This window comes from Heptranchias perlo, chromosome 10 (genome assembly GCF_035084215.1).
Source record: "Heptranchias perlo isolate sHepPer1 chromosome 10, sHepPer1.hap1, whole genome shotgun sequence".
Classification (NCBI taxonomy): domain Eukaryota; kingdom Metazoa; phylum Chordata; class Chondrichthyes; order Hexanchiformes; family Hexanchidae; genus Heptranchias; species Heptranchias perlo.
The window spans coordinates 50,942,478-50,957,541 of NC_090334.1; the positions used below are offsets into that span (position 1 = coordinate 50,942,478).

The window sequence follows — 15,064 nt, forward strand, 5'->3', positions numbered from 1 at the left end:
GGGACATGATGCAGACTAATAATTTAATAAGAGGAGTGAAGAAACACCCCGGTATGATGATTTTTCACCTGTTGTCTCACACTGTGCATTTTTAGTGCTCAAGGGGATGGGGAAAGAGAGGCCTCTGCCAATGTCACTTGGACAACCAATAGGAGGTCGGCTGCTCCCAGCCCTATGAGAGGAAACCTGGCCTCTGTTCACCAACTTACCAAGGCAGTCCACCTATAACGCACCACTATATCTTGCAGTATGTTGGAAAATCCACAGACAGAAAATGGAACTAACAGTTATTATTTCAGACGAGTGAGGATGTGTAAGCTTGCACAGTTACATTTGTATTGCTGCTGGTGCTCTGAAATCTACCCCACAGTGTCACTTCGTCTGGTTCCTGAGCACAGGGAGTCACATTATGAACTGCAGTTTATGGTTAAAAATACTTCTAGAAGACTCATTAAAAGAAATTTTAAATTCAGGCAAATGATTTATGGAACTCAAAAACATGCTTTCTTTATTAACAACTTCAAACAAAATAATGTTACAATGAGCAAGATATTTCTTATGTACTTCATGCAGCAATGTTATATCTGATGGAATATGGCCCACTCTTTGGACACCTCAACACAAATCAAATAAAGGATACAAGTGCTTAGCAATAAAGCCAACTGTATCTTCTCGCCTTTTGCCAGTATAATATTTTTTATCCTTCATTAACATGCAACTGTTTTCAATACTTACTTGCAAACTACCAAATCTTCATGCATTAGTTTACAACGAAAGTGAAAGACAAAACCAAGCCAGCTGCTATATATAAAAAAAAATGCTTGCACTTGGGATACGTTGCTGGTTTTAAAGAAATAATTTGTCCTTTAAATAACCTACAACCCATAAGTTAAAAAAAAATGATACTGCAATTGCTTAAATGTGCATTTTTGTTCCATCATCTATAATAGTACCTTCCAAAACAGCTACTCAGATGTGTTCAGCTACAAATGTTCTTCATTTTTTTTTGATTTAACAGGTTCCATCCTTTCCTTCCTAACTCAGTAATACTGAGCATTGCCATATCTTTAATATGATGGTCTAAGAATTCAGCAGTACCAAAGAATGCAGTTGGTACAGAACGGTTTTGTTTTCTTCCCTGGACTGGTTTAGGAGGAGACCTGGGTCCACCTAAAGAAACACACAAAGACATACAAGTTACATATTTATTGAGCCTTCTTGTCTCTTATTCTCTCACTCCCCATTCTTCCTAGTCCATTCTGATAGTGTTTCAATTGTAATTACAGTACAGTATTATTTCTACACAGACTAGTGTGAAGATCCATGACTTAATATGTTTATACTGCCTTGAAAAAATTCAAACTGCACTGTAAAGAGAGGCTGCTACTTATTTTCAACATCGAGCTCAGTCACATCTTCTCTGCACACCTTTCGGAGCAACCTGACTTTAGTTTAAAGACTACACAGAGCAACAGGATATTTCTGTAAAATTAACTTCTGTCTAAATTCTAACTAAAATCTATGATCTTTCAGGTTAAAATGTGTAATTTCTAAATATATTTATTCCAGGGAGTTGCTAGCTGCCCCTTTACAGATTCTCCGACCTGAAAAGGCAGCCTGGTAACCCAGGCACCCAGTGGAATCACCAGAATATAATCGTAGGAGGTATTTTGCATTTAATTTAAAATGAACTGCCTGTCCACTGGGGGGATGCCCCTGAAAACATGTGATATGTGCAGAAGGGGCAGAGACCTGGCATTATGGGTCTCCGACCCTATTTCCTCTGCCTAATACCCTGGAAATAGACGCAAACCTGGAGTAAAGCAGAGGAAAATCAGTCTCAACAATTCACTGTATTCCAAAAAATATTTCACCACGCTAAGTTCTTGAGATATATTCACAATGTGACACAGTACTGTATTTTCACATGCGTCAGTGTCTTCAAGTGAGGAGAGGAAAGAAGAGAAAATTTAAACTATAATAAAATGCATCCGCTCAAAAATAACTAGGGTCAGTCAGCTATCCGTGGTATCTCATTCTCAACCCATTGCAGCATACCTGTAACAGCTACCAAATTATATAACTTGAGTAACACATTATCAAAGATTAACATCCAGGTTGTTCCCAGTCCCTATCCTTTCAGTATCGAAGTCTAGTGTTATCGTTCATTGATACTATACAAGAACGTCAAAATATGGAATGAAACCCTCTCAATAGCTCAATGGTAAATGCTTTGCCCAATGTGGGTCTGCGCCATTGTGATCAGGAAGCCTGATATATGCTGAAGCAGAGGTAGAGAACTGGAATATGAAGACTGGCTGGCTGTCCTTTTGTGTTTTGATGGAGGGTGCATTTTGTTATAGTTTAAATTTTCTCCTCTTGGCTCTCCTCTCCTGAAGGCACTGGGTCATGGTAAAAGAAAAAGAACAAAGGCATTACAGTGATTTCTACACTCAGTACAATTGGAGTTCTCAATGAACATCAAATAGGATGCACTCTACTGCAAAGAAAGGTGACCTTCCCTTGTGGAAAGTGACCTTATATTTCTTTTGTACTGCCTCTGACAACACAGCCAAGATTGGCAGCTAGGGATCTAGAGAGGCAACAAAATGGATATCACTCAAGGTTATGTTTTAAATTGGAATTTTTCAGTAACTCTGCAACACTTAGAAGTACCTACACAACTGTGATTTGGAAATTTTAACAGCATATGTAGGTTGCAATGCAGTGGCCTTTTAGGATTATGTTACAACCAAGAAAATGCACAACTACCTGATTCCACTGGTATGGGCTCTCAAAGTATTGTGACGTAATAGTTTCTCTAGGTTTCTTCCCAGTAAATATGCTGTAAACAGACCAAAATTAAGAGTTTGTCAGAATTTAACTCTCCACATTCCATCGGTGCTGCACCAGCAGTGACAGCAAGGTGCCACCTAAATTTACGTGACTGCCCCATGGCAAGTCCGCTAGAGTACACCCAGAACCATTCACTGCAAAATTCATGGCACTGGCCCCATAGGACCAGCCCCTGTAGAGGATGCCATCTTTGGCAAGGAAACAAAGCATCAATTTTGAACAAGGACCAGCGGGAATAATCTTCAGAAAGCAAAAAGCTGTACGAGACACTGTCCGAGTCCACTGAAGCCAAAATTAAAAGCGATCAAACATCAAAAAAGATTTTCTGGAAAGTAGCAAACCCAACCACGCAAAAAAAAAGGCGCTCTCAAAGAACCAGGGAATGTACTTCAGAAAGCCAGCTAACCAAAGGATTATATGCAATGCACCAGAAGTAAGTTATGAAAATGACTGAAGCCGCTACCCCATTGGGAGAAAGCATTCTAGGGCACCAACCCTTGCTGAAAGCAGAACAGTATGCCACACAGCTCCTTGCTAAGAGAAAAATTGTACGCTGATCAACCTCCCCATCCCACACAGAGAGAAACTGTGAATCATCCTCACTAGCACACCTCATCCCCTACCTCTTGCCTCCCCTCCCCCTGGTTTGGCCGTTCCTCTTACTCTATTCTCCCAATTCCTCTCCCCCCATCCTATGGTTTCTTCTGCTCCACTTTCCTTTCACTATCACCTGTTACCTCCCCTATTCCCTCTCCCCAACCCACTTTCCTCTACCTTCCCTCACCTCTCCCATTCCACCCCTCTTCTCTCCAAACTCCAATCTGCCCCTCTATTCCCGCTCCCCCTGCCCCCACCCCGATGATATACCAATGATTCACAAGTTGTTGTAATGAGAAAGTGTAAAATTTAGGTTTATTCGTTGCCAAATGCATCCCTAATTTTGGATGTTGCTTTCAGACAGAGCATTTTATTTAATAACTCAGTTACAGGCTGTGTTGGTAGACTGCTTTCAAAGTACTCCATTCGCGATACAACTTTTCAGTCTTTTCTTGAATTTAATTATAATGTACAGATGTTAAATTTGAACTCTCAACAATGTGAATCAAACATTTTATCAAGTTTGCTAATGCTCAGTACTAAAGCAGGCCTCCTCCTTGTTTTCACACTGCATAAGCAATAGGATACCTGCGTATTAGCAGCACATAAAATAGCATTCCCACCGGCCTTACTCTAACAGTCTCTGACGAGCTTCATTTTGCAGTTTATGGATTTTCTCATGGCTTCCCGCATGCAGTAATCCATCACAAACTAACTTGTTTATAGTGCGCCGCAGAAGATTGATCTAGAGGAAAACATAACAGTCATAATGTCACTGAAAACCTTAGAACCATAGAAAAGATACAGCACAGAAGGGGGCCATTCAGCCCATCGTGTCCACGCCGGCTCAAAGAACAACCGGGTGCCCATTCTAATCCCACCTTCCAGCACCCGGTCCGTAGCCCTGCAACTTACAGCACTTTAGGTGTGGGCCCAGGTACCTTTTAAAAAAGAGTTGAGGGTCCCTGCCTCTACCACCAATTCGGGCAGCGAATTCCATACATCCACCACCTTCTTGGTAAAAAAGTTTTTCCTCTAATCCTTTCGCCAATCAGCTTAAATCTATGTCCTCTAGTTCTTGAACTCTCCGCTAGTCTACTCTGTCTGGGCCCCTCATAATTTTGTACACCTCAATCAAGTCTCCCCTCAGCCTCCTCTGCTCCAAAGAAAACAACCCCAGCCTATCCAATCTCTCCTCGTAGCTACAATTTTCAAGCCCAGGCAACATTCTTGTAAATCTTCTCTGCGCTCCCTCCAGAGCAATTACATCCTTCCTGTAATGTGGTGTCCAGAACTGCGCACAATACTCCAGCTGTGGCCTTACCAGCGTTTTATTCAGTTCCATCATTACATCCCTGCTTTTGTATTCTATACCTCGGCCAATAACGGAGAGCATTCCGTATGCCTTCTTCACAACCTTATCTACCTGTACTGCCACCTTCAGGGACCTGTGCACATGCACTCCAAGGTCTCTCACTTCCTCTGCCCCTCAATATATTCCCGTTTACTGCGTATTCCCTTTTACTGTTTGCCCTCCCTAAGTGCATTACCTCACACTTCTCCGGGTTGAACTCCATTTGCCACTTTCCTGCCCGCTCGACCAACCCATTGATATCTTCTTGGAGTCTACAGCTATCCTCTCCACTATCAACTACACGGCCAATTTATGTGTCGTCTGCAAATTTGCCAATCATGCCCCCTACATTCAAGTCCAAATCATTAATATATACCACAAACTGCAAGGGACCCAACACCGAGTCCTGTGGCACACCACTGGAAACAGATTTCCATTCGCAAAGGCATCCATCAACTTTTACCCTTTGTTTCCTGTTATTGAGCCAATTTTGGACCCAATTTGCCATATTTCCATGCATCCCATGGGCTTTTACCTTTCTGACCAGTCTGCCATGTGGGACCTTGTCAAATGCCTTACTAAAATCCATGTAGACAACAACCACTGCACTACCCTCATCAATCCTCCTCGTCACTTCCTCAAAGAATTCAATCAGATTTGTGAGGCATGACCTTTCCTGAACAAATCCATGCTGTCTATCCCTGATTAAACCATGCCTTTCCAAGTGACAGTTTATCCTATCTCTCTATTGATTCTATTAGTTTGCCCACCACCAAGGTAAGAGTTGAATTGTTCGGCCTTTCCCTCGTACCCTTTTTAAACAATGGTACTACGTTTGCAGTCTTCCAGTCCTCCAGTACCTCCCCTGTATCTACTGTATCTTCTCAGCATTTTCAAGACTAAAGATATTACTGAACACTAGCAAAGGCACAGCTAAGTTGGGCAAAATTTATCTCTATTCTTCCAAAATACAAGCTTAAGAAAAACACCTGGAAACACAAATATATTTTTCTATAAATCTAATAAGAGATATGAAGCTGATATGAATCTTGTTATGGAGTATCTGCCAGCTTCTTATGGAGAACAAAAATTTATTTTAAGTAAGGTAAGTATTTAACGCAAGAATGTTTACTTTAAAAATCCAACAGCTGATGACAGCTTAATCCAATATCAAGATGACAGTGCCTATCTGACTCATCCCAAACTCATTGTTGGACCAGAGTTCACCCCTCGTGGCAAACAATCCTTATACATTTTTTTTTGATGAGATCTGAGGGAAACATAGTATTTTAATTAAATTTGAATTGCTTTTTAAAAATCACCTTTCTACACGGGAAGAAATAGCCTTAGTATTTGTGCGGTCATAAATTCTATTTCCTTCTGAACACCTGTTCAGAGTTTTTGCATGCCAGAAATCAATACAAATTATCAAATAGTTTTTCCAGCAATGCACCACTATACACTACTGAACAGAATTAATAAAAATCACACCTGAGGGCAGTGCGTGCAAGCCAGTACTTACATATGCATAAAAAATAAATTCTCTGTTCTATGGCCAGCACTAATTTATTAAACCAAACATGGAACCATTGCCAAAGATAAATTACAATTTACACTTCCAGATCATCTATCACCAGCATCTATAGCCTTTCAACTAATCATAGCACTTCTCCCTTGTGTTTAGCATGTCCAACATATTTCAGTTTTTTTTAATATAAAAATGACTACATATCAAATACTATGGAGTGAATTAAACACTAACAACTTTTGGGGTCTACTGATGTTCACAAAATACAGTAGGAAAGTGTCACTAACAGACTCCTGACTCTGTGGAGGCAGAATAATAGCTTTATAAATAACTCTCTAGTATCCTTGATAACTATACAGCTGTTTGTATCAATGCTAAATTACAATTATCCTCTACACTTGCAGCAGCACATTTGAATTTCCAAATGTCCAAGGTCCTAAAACAAATATGGCAATTTCAAATCTTCAGCTTGTGTGCATTAATATTCAAATGCATGCCATCTACAGTTTAACTACACTACTGGCTAATATGATATTGATTAAAATGGAGGACACATCCAGTAGACAAGGGTCTGTCTGCCAATTAACAAAATTTAATAAATATTTTCATCAGCATTCAGGTGGAGACCATAGAAAATGTTCTTAGCAGATCATAAAGTAATGCTACACTACCTCCAAAATGTCATTTACATCAAAATGCACATCAAATACAACTTCTAGATCATGCTCTTCCAACAGCGGGACATTTGTTATTGGATTCCACCCTAAGCCACACAGAGCACCAGTGTAACGTTTTCTCAGTCTGTCAGTCCTGCAGAAAGAAAAAGCCAAACTTAAAATGGTTAACATAGACAAAGAAACCAAAACAGTTTATTTCCAAAAAAACTGCAGCCATAAAGACCACTCATTATAATCAGAATGCTACTCTCACGTACTTCATGGTGGCTGGCGAAGAGCAGCACTAATAATAATCTTCGAGCTGTCCTTCCACCTCACCCCGTGTTTTCCGATGCGCTGAGATAGCCAACTCACCAAAGTGGAAGAATATGTACCCACCATTTGGAAATTTTAACTTTATCATAGTATCATGATACAGCATAGGAGGAGGCCTTCAGCCCATCATGCCTTCTCTTTGATGGAGCTATTCAATTAGTCCCACTCCCATGCTCTTTCCCCATAGCCCTGTAATTTTTTTCCCTTCAAGTATTTATCCAATTCCCTTTTGAAAGTTACTGAATCTGCTTCTACCACCCATTACATACAGACATATGAATTAAAGCAGGAGTAGGCTATTCGGCCCCTCAAGCCTGCTCTGCCATTTGATAAGATCATGGCTGATCTGATTGTGACCTCAACCCTACTTTCCCATCTACCTACTATAACATTTACTCCCTTGATAATCAGGAATCTATCTAACTCAGCCTTAAAAGTATTCAATGACCCTGCCTCCACCGCTCTCTGGGGAAGGGAGTTCCACTGACTCACGACCCTCAGAGAAAAAATTTCTCCTCATATCCATCTTAAATGGGAGACCCCTTATTTTTAAACTGTGGCCCCGAGTTCTAGTCTCTCCCACAAGAGGAAACATCCCCTCAGCATCTACCCCTTCTAGTCCCCTCAGGCAGTGCATTCCAGATCACAAAACTCCCTACGTAAAATAATGTTTCCTCATGTCGCCTCTGGTTCTTTTGCCAATCACCTCAAATCTATGTCCTCCGATTACCAACACTTCTGCCGCTGGAAATAGTTTCTCCTGATTTACTCGATCAAAACCGTTCATGATTTTGAACACCTCTATCAAATCTCCCCTTAACCTTCTCTGTTCTAAGGAAAACAACCCTAGCTTCTCCAGTCTCTCCACATAACTGAAGTCCCTCATCCTTGGTACCATTCTAGTGAATCTCTTCTGCACCCTCTCTATGGCCTTGACATCCTTCCTAAAGTGTGGTGCCCAGAATTGAACACAATACTCCAGCTGAGACCTATCCAGTGTTTTATAAAGATTTAGCATAACTTCCTTGCTTTTGTACTCTATGCCTCTATTAATAAAGCCAAGGAATCCATATGCATTTTTAACCGCCTTCTCAACTTGTCCTGCCACTTTCAAAGATTTGTGTATATACAACCCAGGTCTCTCTGTTCCTGCACCCCCTTTAAAATTGTACCATTTAGTTTATATTGCCTCCCCTCATTCTTCCTACCAAAATGTATCACTTTACACTTCTCTGCCTTAAATTTCATCTGCCACAAGCCTGCCCATTTCACCAGTCTGTCAATGTCCTCCTGAAGTCTCTTACTATCCTCCAGTGTTTACTACATTTCTGAGTTTCATGTCATCTGCAAACTTTGAAATTATACCCTCTATACCCAAGTCCAGGTCAATATATATCAAAAAGAGCAGTGGTCCTAATACTGACTACTGGGGACCACTGTATACTTCCCTCCAGTCTGAAAAACAACCGATCATCACTACGCTCTGCTTTCTGTCCCTAAGCCAATTTTGCATCCACGCTGCTACTGTCCCTTTAATCCCATGGGCTTTAATTTTGCTAACAAGTCTATTATGTGGTACATTATCAAATGCCTTGTGAAAGTCCATATTCACAACATCAACTGCACTACCCTCATCAACCCTCTCCATTACTTCGTAAAAGAACTTAATCACGTTAGTCAAACACTATTTTCCTTTAACAAATTAGTGCCGACTTTCATTTATTAGCACATACTTTTGCAAGTGTCAATTAATTTTGCCCCGGATTATTGTCTCAAAGTTTCCCCACCACCGACATTAGGCTGACTGGCCTGTAATTGTCAGGTTTATCTCTCTCCCCTTCTTTTTTGAACAGCAGTGTAACATCTGCATGCCTCCAGTCCTCTGGCAATGCCCCCATATCTAAGGAGGATTAGAAGATTGTGGCCAGAGCCTCCGCAATTTCCATCCTTACTTCCCTCAGTAACCTAGGATGCATCCCATCTGGACCAGGAGACTTTTCTACTTTGGAGTTCTGCCAACCTTCTAAGTAACTTCTCTTTATCTACTTTTATCCTATCCAATATCGCTAGTACCTCCTTTACTGCTACAATGGCAGAATCCTTTACTCTCATGAAGGGCGATGCGAAGTATTCATTATTACCTCAGCCATACCCTTTGCCTCCACAAGCTGATCTCCATTTTGGTCCCCAAGCGGCCCCACCCTACCTTTGACTGTTTATATGTTTATGAAAAGAACTTTGGGTTCCCTTTTATATTAGTCACTAATCTATTCTCATACTCTCTCTTTGCCCCTCTCAATCCTTTTCTTAGATCTCCTCTGCCAGCTGTCTCTGTTGGTAGCACTTTTGCCCGAGTCAGAAGATTGTGGGTTCAAGTCCCACTCCAGAGACTTGAGTACATAATCCAGGCTGACACTCCAGTGTGGTACTGAAGGAATACTGCACTGTCGGAGGTGCAGTCTTTCGGATGAGATGCTAAACTGAGGCCCAGTCTGCCCTCTCAGGTGGGCATAAAAGATAACATGTTACTATTCAAAGAGCAGGAGTGTTCTCCCCAGTGTCCAGGCCAATATTTATCCCTCAATCAACATCACTAAAAAAAAAAATAATCAGGTCATTATCACATTGCTGTTTGTGCGACCTAGCTGTGTGCAAATTGGCTGCCACGTTTCCTACATTACAACAGTGACTACACTGTAAAAAAAGTACTTCATTGGTTGTAAGGTGCTTAGGGACGTCCTGAGATTGTGAAAGGCACTATATAAATGCAAGTCTTTCTCTCTTTCTTACTATCTGTGTTCAGCTTGGTTCTCCACTGTATTATGAACCGTACATGTCATAAGCCTCCTTTTTCTGTTTCATTTTAATCTCTATATCTTGAGTCATCCAGGGAATTCTAACTTTGGTTGCCCTTCCTTTCCCCCTCGGAATGTGTCTACTCTGTACCCGAACCATCGGCCCCTTGAAGGCCTCCCATTGTTCAATTACTGTTTTGCCTACCAATTTTTGAGTCCAATCCACCTGGGCAAGATCCCTTTTTAACTCACTGAAGTTAGCTCTCCTCCAGTTAAGTATTTTTACGCTTGATTGTTCCTTGTCCTTTTCCATAACTATCCTAAATCTGATATTATGATCACTGTTCCCCAAATGCTCCCCCACTGAAATATGCTCCACTTTATTCCCCAGAACTAGATCCAGCACAGCCTCCTTCCTCGTTGGGCTGGAAACATACTGATCAAGAAAGTTCTCTTGTACACATTTCAGGAATTCCTCCCCCTCTTTGCCCTGTTACTATCCCAGTCTATACTGGAATAATTGAAGTCCCACATTATCATTACTCTATAGTTCTTGCATTTTTCTGTAATCTGCCTGCAAATTTGCTCCTCTATCTCTTTCCTACTATTGGATGGCCTATAGCATACATCCAGCAGCATAATAGCTCCTCTATTGTTCCTTGATTCTAACCAAATATATTTTGTCTTTGACCCCTCAACTACATCATCCCTTTCCAGTGCTAGAATAGTTTCTTTGATCAGTACTGCCACCACCCTCATTTCTTTCCTTTCCTATCCTTCCTGAGTACCTTGTAGCCAGGAATATTAAGTGCCCAATCCTCCCCTTCTTTGAGCCAAGTCTCTGTTATTGCAACTATGTCATAGTCCCATGTGGTAACTTGTGCCTGCAGCTCACCAACCTTATTTATCACGCTATGTGCATTTACTCACATGCGCTCCAAACTCATCTTAGACTGCCTCGCATTTGGCCCATCTGATCCCTCCTATTTCTGAACTATTCTTTACTCTAGTGCTATTTGTTGCTCCCAGTCCTCTGTGCACCTTGTTTCTCCTCTCTAATGTTTCATCTTGGTGCCCATCCCCCTACCAAATTAGTTTAAACGCTCCTAAAATAATGCCAAAAAATTGCATCTTCTCACAGCCAGTCATCAAACATCACTGATAGTGGCATTTGAGAAGTTGCCCAGTTCACCATTCTAGTTGAAGGAAGGATGGATCATGAAAGGTGACAGAAACTCAAAAGAGAAAGAAAAATAGAGATTAATACAGGAATCCTATTGCACATTTTGACACATACCTCAGTTCCACGACTGGAGCAAATATCATACAGATGAGAGCTGGAAGCCCATGGATATTTGGCATCAAAGTAGTTTCCCTCACAATTATAGTTGAGCCTGCAATATCAGATATTAATAAAACAGGCAAATGTGTTAAATATTAGCATTATGAAATATTGATTTTTTAATATTTAGTTGCCATTACTATAAATATGTAAATATACCATTTTTTAAATCATAAAAATTTACAAAAAATGACAGCTATAAACAATACAAACAAAGGTGGCTTAAGGTGGTGCAGTACACCATTTTTTGTGGACAGGGAGTGCGTGTCATAAGCAAAACAAAAAAAAGTGTCATGATGTTTGAGTCATACTACATATTATAACCCTCGAGTTGCCAATGTTACCTTTTCCCCACTCCATTAAAATCAATCAATAGTTAACGCTGTCATAGTATTGCTTGTTAATCTTACTTGCTCCAGAGGTAGCACAGTAACACCTCTCTGCTTGTTTTGTTGGACTTTCCTCTTTGCCATCTGCCTCATTCTTCACCCATTCCTGGTCTCTCCTATATCCCATTGCTGCTGCCTGCCTTGCTCGTCACCTGTTCCCTGGCCTCTCTTCCGCCCAATTAGCCATGAGCAGCGCCATATAGATTAAAATTTATCAATTCTACTTAAACACTTTACAAATTATGCAAATCACCTGTGTAATAAATGCATTGCCGAAGACAATTAAAATGAAAAAAAATTTCACAAGTCAAATTATTACATTATTGGATGAAGGGGGCAATCTGCCTGTGGTTACTCATCGGGCCAGATTATGCTGTCAAAATAACGGTGAGGCTAATGGCGATCGCTGTTTTTTTTTAAAACACGTAAATGGTACAGCAACTTCAGGTGAGGAGCAGATGCATGGTTAAACGCCAATATCCAAAAGATGCCGTCCGAGTTGCGCCACTCCGGTGTTAGCTTCGCGAAAACGATATTTCGCTGTGTGCCCCACCATTGAAAGTCGTGAAGTTGCAGTATTTGCATGATAATACAAACTAAACTCGCCACAGAAAGTTAAGCCTGGTCATTACAAGTGCAAGTATCCTTTTAACGACATGATAATTGCTAATTACTGCCAATCAACCTTCCTGGCACCGGAAATTAACTATCACAAGTGCGGAGTATCATCCTGCAGATATTAATTGCTATTGGAGATTTTAAAAATGTCAAATTTAACATTTTTAATTTTTTTTTACACTTTCTCTTTTTCTCTCTCATAATCCAATCTTTCTTTCCCCCTCTATTTCTCTTTCTGTATCTATTTTGACATTGAGTTCATCCACTAATTTATACTTCCTTCTCAAGCCTTCTGATGTTTATTTCTCAATCCTTAAATCTGATTTTTCAAGGAGATACAGTTGGTTGCCCTGTTCCCCTTGCTATGCCGTTCTGCTTGCACTTTTAGCAACTTATTGGGCAAAAACGTTTTGAGCTGAAGGATGGAGGGGGAAGTCTAACTAAAGGCAGACGCCGTTAGATGCTCTGCTACAGCAAAATCTGTCCCAATAGAATCATAGGAAGGTTACAGCATGGAAGTCATTTGGCCCATCAAGTCTGTGCCGGCTCTATGCAAGAGCAATCTAGCGAGTCCCACACCCCCGCCCCTATTCCCGTAGCTCTGCAATTTTTTTCCTTTCAAGTACTTATCCAGTTCCCTTTTGAAAGCCATGATTGAATCTGCCTCCACCACCCTTCGGGCAGTGCATTCCAGATCCTAACCACATGCTGAGTAAAAAAGTTTTTCCTCATATCACCTTTGGTTCTTTTGCCAATCACCGTAAATCTATGTCCTCTGGTTCATGACCCTTCCGCCAATGGGAACAGTTTCTCTCTATCTACTATGTCTAGACCCTTCATGATTTTGAATACCTCGATCAAATCTCCTCTCAACCTTCTCTGTTCCAAGCAAAACTACCCTAGCTTCTCCAGTCTATCCATGTAACTAAGGTCCCTCATCCCTGGAATCATTCTAGTAAATCTCTTCTGCACCCTCTCTAAGGCCTTCACATCTTTCCTAAAGTGCGATGCCCAGAATTGGACACAATACTCCAGTTGTGGCCAAACCAGTGTTTTATAAAGGTTCATCATGACTTCCATGCATTTGTACTCTATGCCTCTATTTATAAAGCCCAGGATCCTGTATGCTTTTTAACTACTTTCTCAACCTGCCCTGCCACCTTCAACGATTTGTGTACATATAGCCCCAGATCTGTTCCTGTACCCCTTAAGAGTTGTGCCCTCTAGTTTATATTGCCTCTCTTCGTTCTTCCTACCGAAATGTATCACCTCGTGTTTTTCTGCGTTAAATTTCATCTGCCACATGTCCATCCATGCCACCAGCTTGTCTATATCCTCTTGAAGTCTATCACTATCCTCCTCATTGTTCACTACACTTCCAAGTTTTGTGTCATCTGCAAATTTTGAAATTGAGCCCTGTACACCCAGGTCCAAGTCATTAATATATATCAAGAAAAGCAGTGTCCTAGTACCGACCCCTGGGGAACACCACTATACACCTCCGTCTAGTCTGAAAAACAACCGTTCACCACTACTCTGTTTCCTGTTATTTAGCCAATTCTGGGATATCTGGTATAAACTTTAATATAGTGGTGGAGTAGAGAGTTTTGAGTACCACTATTATAAGCAACAGGGATCCCAAGAAGAACTGCCTTTGTGAAATCAACCCTGTTAATGATGAAGTGGATGAATGCAAGGTCGGAAATGTGCTTTTTTTAATTGAAAGTAAAGGATTCTACCCAAAAGATTGGTTGCTAACATTTATTTCAGTTTGAAATAAACACAAGTCTCACCACCAGAGGGCCCACTGTCACAGGAACTTGCTGACGTTCTAACCAAAATATTGCCAACAGCACAGATGTTTAATACAGTACCATAGAACACAGTGTTAAAAACTAATTTTATTCAGCAATGGAAATATGTGCCAACAGGTGAACATTTAATTAAGTTTCTGCAGAGCCTTAGCACACCCGCTGCCAGGCAATAAAAAGAGCATTCAATAGTTTTTTTTTAAAAAAGACCAATTTCACTTAGAATATCTTAGGAATGATAAAAAAACAATCCCAAGGCAACTCTTTTGCTCCTCCTGGTGGCTGGCTTCAAAGCAACACTGGCAGAGGTCTATAAGCAGGTTGCTGCTTAAGGGAAAGTAAGAAAAATATTCTAAAGAGGGATTCCTCACCAAAACAATAAAAAAGGGGAATACACTGGTGTAACTTTTAATACTGGCCACATTAGCACTGAACCAACTATGGCATGACCACAAAGTTAAAATGCTACCTTAGTATACATTTTTCTAACTCCGATAAAACAGTATTGTATTGCATCCTGATCTCATATGAATGCAGTGGCAGCAACTTTCATTTTTTTTTGCTTCTTTCACATATGCCACAATTATCTTACTATACCTGGAGTGTAATAAAATTTCTACTCTACATTTTAAAAATTTCCATTAATATTTGGTTGATGTAAAAAAATCAAAAATGTAAACATAGCCACTCGTTGACATTCTACTGTAATACACAAATCTCTCATAGCTCAAAACATCCATGCACATTCATGGTTTAACAGTTTAGTACTCCAAACACAGATA

The 15,064-nt window shown here is 40.6% G+C and overlaps 1 protein-coding gene across 1 annotated transcript in view; it reads right to left on the bottom strand.

Annotated features, from left to right (window-relative positions):
- Positions 1 to 505: 505 nt before the first annotated feature.
- Positions 506 to 15,064, bottom strand: part of tdrd9 (tudor domain containing 9) — a 95,302-nt gene continuing 80,743 nt past the window's right edge. Inside the window, exons 32-36 of the mRNA XM_067991721.1 lie at positions 11,420 to 11,516; positions 7,007 to 7,145; positions 4,086 to 4,198; positions 2,773 to 2,845; positions 506 to 1,170 (exon numbers count right to left, since the gene is read on the bottom strand). Coding sequence (XP_067847822.1) covers positions 1,081 to 1,170; positions 2,773 to 2,845; positions 4,086 to 4,198; positions 7,007 to 7,145; positions 11,420 to 11,516 — 512 coding nt within the window. The 3' untranslated portion in view covers positions 506 to 1,080. The remainder of the gene's footprint in view (positions 1,171 to 2,772; positions 2,846 to 4,085; positions 4,199 to 7,006; positions 7,146 to 11,419; positions 11,517 to 15,064) is intronic.